Source organism: Cebus imitator, unplaced genomic scaffold, assembly GCF_001604975.1.
Source record: "Cebus imitator isolate Cc_AM_T3 unplaced genomic scaffold, Cebus_imitator-1.0 Scaffold104, whole genome shotgun sequence".
Classification (NCBI taxonomy): domain Eukaryota; kingdom Metazoa; phylum Chordata; class Mammalia; order Primates; family Cebidae; genus Cebus; species Cebus imitator.
In genome coordinates, this window is record NW_016107419.1 from 5,271,843 (window position 1) to 5,277,880 (window position 6,038).

The 6,038-nt window shown below is 33.1% G+C and overlaps 1 protein-coding gene across 1 annotated transcript in view; it reads right to left on the bottom strand.

The window, feature by feature from the left end:
• The window catches only part of STRN3 (striatin 3), a 122,431-nt gene that overhangs the window by 19,848 nt on the left and 96,545 nt on the right, over positions 1 to 6,038 (bottom strand). Inside the window, exons 10-12 of the mRNA XM_037741732.1 lie at positions 2,192 to 2,325; positions 693 to 868; positions 465 to 512 (exon numbers count right to left, since the gene is read on the bottom strand). Of these exons, the coding sequence (XP_037597660.1) occupies positions 465 to 512; positions 693 to 868; positions 2,192 to 2,325 (358 nt within the window). The remainder of the gene's footprint in view (positions 1 to 464; positions 513 to 692; positions 869 to 2,191; positions 2,326 to 6,038) is intronic.

Consider the following 6,038-nt stretch of genomic DNA (forward strand, 5'->3'; position numbering starts at 1 on the left):
TTTTAAATCAGGGTCTCACTCTATTGTCCACCCAGGCTGAAGTGTAGTGGTGGTGGTGATCTCGGTTCACTGCAACCTCCACCTCCTGGGATTAAGTGATTCTCCTGCCTTAGCATCCCAAGTAGCTTAGACCACAGGCGCATGCCACCACACCCAGCTAATTTTTGTATTTTGTGGTAGAGATGGAGTTTTACCATGTTTGCCAGGCTGATCTCAAACTCCCGACCTCAAGTGATCTGCCTGCCTCAGGCTCCCAAAGTCCTGGGATTATAGGCATGAACTACTGCCATCTGGTCTGAATGTTACTATTACATTCATATTCTCACCAATAAAATTATTATATAGCTAGTATTCAAGTAATATGTCTTTTCTAAAACAAACATTGAGAAAATTACAAGGTTTGAGAACTGATAAATAATATTTAACAATGATTGTTAATTAAATGCCAATTCAGTAAAACTTACATGTGGGCCCTAAATGTGTAGATAGGCTCTACATCTAAAGAGGCACTCCTAAAAGAGGGGGAAAAAAGGTGGGGAAAGAGAAAGCAATTAAATAACTATAAATCACTGGTTGATATTAAATAGTCATTAGATCAAATGTGTGCATTAAAGATAAGCAACAATAAGAGGAATAATTACTTATATTACCAAATTGGAAGAAATACACCAGGCTAACATTAAAACACTTGCTTTTTGGCAGGAACTGTTTTTTGCAGGTTCCAAAGTTTCAGGGTATGGTCCTCAGAAGCAGTAACCAGCACAGGTTCTACAGGATGAAAAGCTAATGCCCGTACTCCATCAAAATGGCTACGTAGTGTATACTTGGGATTCCATGTCTTTCGAAAGGCATCTTTATTGGCAGGCAACTAAAAGGAAAGAGCACAATATTTAGTGGTAAAAGTAGTAAACTGGCAGGCATGTGGAGTGTTTGTTCTTTTTGGTGTGTTTAACACGTATATTTAAAACTGGCTAAAATATCCAGTGGAAATTTAATGTACCTTTAAAACTTTCTAACAAATCTTTATCATTTAATAACAACTCAGAATACTAATTTCATTAGCCTTACAAATAGTCTAGATCAAATGAAGAGTTCTTTAATCTGTTTTTACCTACCAAACTAACCCAAAGCTCCTATTAAATGTCAGATTGGAATAAAATAATTATCATTGCTGTAATAGTTTACATGAAAAATAATTACATAAGTTATGACAAATATCCAACGGTACAGTATTAACAGTAGTCATTAAGAAAATGTATTAGCATGTGAAATTTTTAAAGGCAGCAAGTTAAGCTATTTTCTGAAAGTCTGAACTAAAGACCCTTTAAGAACATTTTGTATCCCATTTTCATAATTCTTGATATTGACAGAGGTTAATCTTTTAACCTTCACATTTCTCCATCTGTAAAGATAGGCTGTGAAATCACTTCTAAAGCAGTCAAAAGTTTACTGGAATTTAGTTGCTTATATGCTTTAAAAAAATATGAGAATAATCCAGCCCACCAAAGGCTGTCTCTAAAAAGCATGCTAACGTAAGTATAAAATGTAGAAAAAGAAATTCATTATAAAAAGAAAAAAATTGCTGAAAAACTGCAATTAACATAAAGATCTAACAAGTATAGTTAACTCTCAATTGAAATATTAAATGTCTAGAAAAAATTAAATCCAAGACAAGTTTCACCTCTAACGCTGGACTCCCCATCCTTTCCATCCTCTCCCTATCCCTCTAATGAAGGAGTTAAGTATTCAGGAAATGATGCAAGCTAACTTTAAAACGTTCAGAAACTTTAAAATATTTCCTTAAGAAAATAAAAGTTCAAAAATAAAACATGCTTTTTAGGAAGTATTCTGAAGGCAAATATATGATCAGGCTTTTTTCTTTTTTCTTAACACCAAAATATAGCTTAATTTGAAATAATTGAGAGTTGACTACTCAAGATATATTTATTGACCAATATATTAAAGTAATCATTCCAAACCTCTAGCTAATTCACCAAAATACCTAAGAAAAATTTAAATGCCACAAAGAAAGTAGTTATAGAAGAAAAATTACATGTCACTTCAAATCAACACATTGACACAAACTTATCTTTTCCATGCACCTTGATATTAATTCTGTTTATAAGTGATTCCAAAAAATAAGGAGCCTTCTATTAAATCATTAAAAAATTAAAAATAAAACTGCACTTACATCATAACTATAGTCTGCATCATTTGTTACCGTCAAGTCTGCAAGGTCTCCAAGGCCCAGTACACTTAACAAAACATCATCAGAACCCATAATAAATGACTTGCCTCCTCCAGATGGAAACGTTATTGGTTCAGCTATAAAGAACAAAACCGCTTCTTAAATGCTGAAAAATCATACAGTACAAGACAATATTGTGGGGAAAATTTAAGCACTTAACAGTTACAATATTCAGTAATATAATTAATTTTTATTTTCCCACTTCCACTCAAAAAATCCTGTTACTAAGCAGTGCTAAATAAATGTGATGGAACTGCGGTGTATTAACTGTCCACAAAAAAAATGTGCACTAGATATATTATTCTGGGGTGGAACGTGGGGAACAAAAGCAATGTCTGTCTAAATCTCTTATTGCTTCAATACAATTATAGTTTACATGTTAAATAAGAAACAGGACAAATTTTGATTAAATAATGGAGTTAAATATCAGATTTTTGCCATTCATGGGGGAAACCTCTACCATGACCCTCAAGGACCTCAAAGTAGTTAATACAGTATTTTTTAAATGATAATAGGTTATTACTCAGTCCTTTTGCTTTCTAAAGAAGTACTAGGCATTCTAGTCCCTGATAAAAACTAATACAAACATTGAAATGTAAATAGTTTACAGTCTGCTATACAGTATATCAGTTCACTAGAATGAAGCTTTAATTGTTCAGATTCCTTCAGTAACAACAACGGTCTAGGAACAAGTTCTTCTGCCAACAATGTCAGTTTCTTTCTATAAAAGGTTAATCCATATGGTCTTCAGAATGTCTTCTAGCTTTTGTTTGTTTGCTTGCTTGTCTGTCTGAGACAGTGTCTTGCTCTGTTGCTCAGGCTGGAGTGCAGTGGCATGATCTTGGCTCACTGCAACCTCCAACTCCTGGGTTCAAGGAATTCTTTCTCAGCCTCCCAAGTAGCTAAGATTACAGGTGTCTACCACCACGCCCGGCTAATTTTTCTATTTTTAGTAGAGAAGGGGTTTCACCATGTTGGCCAGGCTGGTCTTAAACTCCTAACCTAAAGAGATCCGCCCACCTTGGCCTCCCAAAGTGCTGGGATTACAGGTGTGAGCCACTGTGCCCAGCCTCTCTTCCAGCTTTAAAGCTTTGGCTACAATTTTTGTTTTAATGTACCATTCTAGTTATCATGACATTCTAAACTGAAGCAACTAATCTTGACCAAAGAGCTTTAACTTCTGATTAGATTTGCCGTTTCAAACAGGTGGAGCTTCTTAGTTTTCTTGACTATATCATGTGTATTATTACAGCCTTTCATGTTAATATTAGCAGTTCCAATTATTTAAAATGTGTTTTCCTTTCTATACATGCTATTGACCAATTAAACTCTGCCATAACTGTATGGCTATTATCTAAATATTTTGTTGTAACAGTCATAGTTTAAGCACCAGTCTTCAACATCATTTCAAACATGCTTTGAAAGCAAAATTTTCACATTAAGATAACAAGGGAGAAATACTCAAATTATAAAACTCAACATATCAAAACACATTTAAAATTCATGAGCAAATTTAAAAGGGAAACATTATGCAAAAAATCAAGCTGATTATCAATTTTTTAAAAATTCCCATGAAAAATGATGATATAAATATGCTACAGGAAACATAAGAGGTGTAATGAAATTTGACAGTATCACGAATAGTACTGAAAATAATCCTGAGAAGACACAATTCACATATATACTAAGGCAAGATAAAATTCATCTTTATTTAGAATATCTTGTTATTTTATCCTATCAAAGTAAGCTATATAATCTGACTCAAATAGGGTTCTAAAATGAAGTTCTGATTCAGTACTTGATCTAGAATGAATCTGAAAGCACCTGACACAAAATATATAGAGATATTAAGAAGTATTTAATCTTTCAATGATGACACTTATTGAATCTGAATAATCTGTAGCATTGATCTTTTCCTACAAATTATTAGTACGCCATTATTGGCAATAGCAGAAGCAGCTAAAAACTATAAAATCACTAATTTAAACTTATGTTTAAGGACAATTATGTAAAAGTCATTAGAAAATATTTACTCAAGCATTTCTCTCTAGGACAAAAATATTTTTACTTTAAACTCATAATTTGTTTCTAAGGAAACTTGGAACAAAATGCAACAATTCCTCCCACTTGCAATTATACAAACATTCAATGACACAAATCTCAAAAGCCCAATAAAATAACTTTAACATAACAAATTATTTTGCAGGACTATCTCTGATCAGCCACTGACCAATTCAGAAACATGTGAAGGGAAGTGTCTGGACAACATTAGTTTTACTAGAGTTATGGATTAATTGTACTTGACAAAAAATTAGTATTATACTCATTTGTAATTAATCATTTTACTACATTTCTGTCATTTTTCTCTATACACACACATATATTTTATGACATATACTTAAGTAGATATAGCGAGCTATTCTGCTTATTCAGCATTTATTTACACATATATGTGCAAAAAATCTTTTATACTATTACCTCTGCTTTCCATATTATCCATTAGTGTGGCATATGGTAATCACAGAAGATACTCATTTGTTTGCCCTTATTTCCCTGCAAGGAAATTAATTTCTATCCTAAAAATTCATTTCGTTAATGGTAATATAATTACCCACAGCACAAAAATATCATTAGTAGTTAAAAGAAAAATATAATTATTAAAAGAAGTAGTTTTAATTTCTTTTTTTTTCTAATAGAGACAGGGTTTTGCTATGCTGCCCAGGCTGGTCTTGAACTCCGGGGCTCAAGTGATCCTCCTGCCTTGGGCTCCCGAAGTGCTACAACTGCAGACATAAGCTAGTATGCCTTGTTTAGTTTTTAATTTAATGATGGAAATTTTAACACATTTTATTAGGAGGCCTAAGAGATTTCGTCAAGTAATCGAACAATACTAGCATAATGGGGCTATGAAATACAAGGTTTTTTTCAGACTTCTGTAACTAATCTTTCTTTTGATGGACACTTATGACCAAGGAAACCTGTAGCTCTCATACTGAACTCTTTCTCCTCCAATTTTATTAAACCTAAAGAACTTAGCCCAGGTAACAGATTCCACTTATAACAGTGGCAACATGGTATGTCTCAAGTCTTTAGTAGCAGTAGTCTAGAAGATTGTAATGTAGAAGTACTACTCCTAGAAAACAGACAGTTGTTCTTTATAAAATGAGGTATGACATGGACTTCAAAAGCAAAGAAGGGAGTTGGGGGCTGCCATGGAAAATAAGAAAATTGTGTACTCCAGTGCTGCCTTCTTAGCTTGAAGCCAAACTCACATCTCTTTAAGTAACAAATTCCAGTAAGATCAATCCTTTAAAAACTGTAATCAAGTTCACACTTAAATTTCTCCCCTCACCCTCTTCCCAGCATCAAGAAACAGATCACTGACCTATATTCATTCTTTAAAACACACACATTAACACATAAACACACACACATAGAGAGCTCTAAGTTGGTTTTTGTGCAGTGTGTGCCTTGACTGGCTTTTTTTCGTATGTCATTGGTTTGAAACATTTAAAAGGGCCCACACTGCTAACATGGCTTTGACTTAAACTGCAAAACTTGCAGTTTAAATGTACATTAATTACAAAAATTTTAACAACTTGTACTATGCATATTTGGCAAAGCAGACCAAAAATGAAAGAAGCAAAATCACCACTAAATGCATAAAATAAAAAATAATGGAGTTGCTATGTGTATTTTAGAAAATACTTCTAAAGTAAAACAGCAATATATCTCAATAGTGGAAATGAGATGTGAATAAATTAACAGACACTTTCATTTTTCATTCATT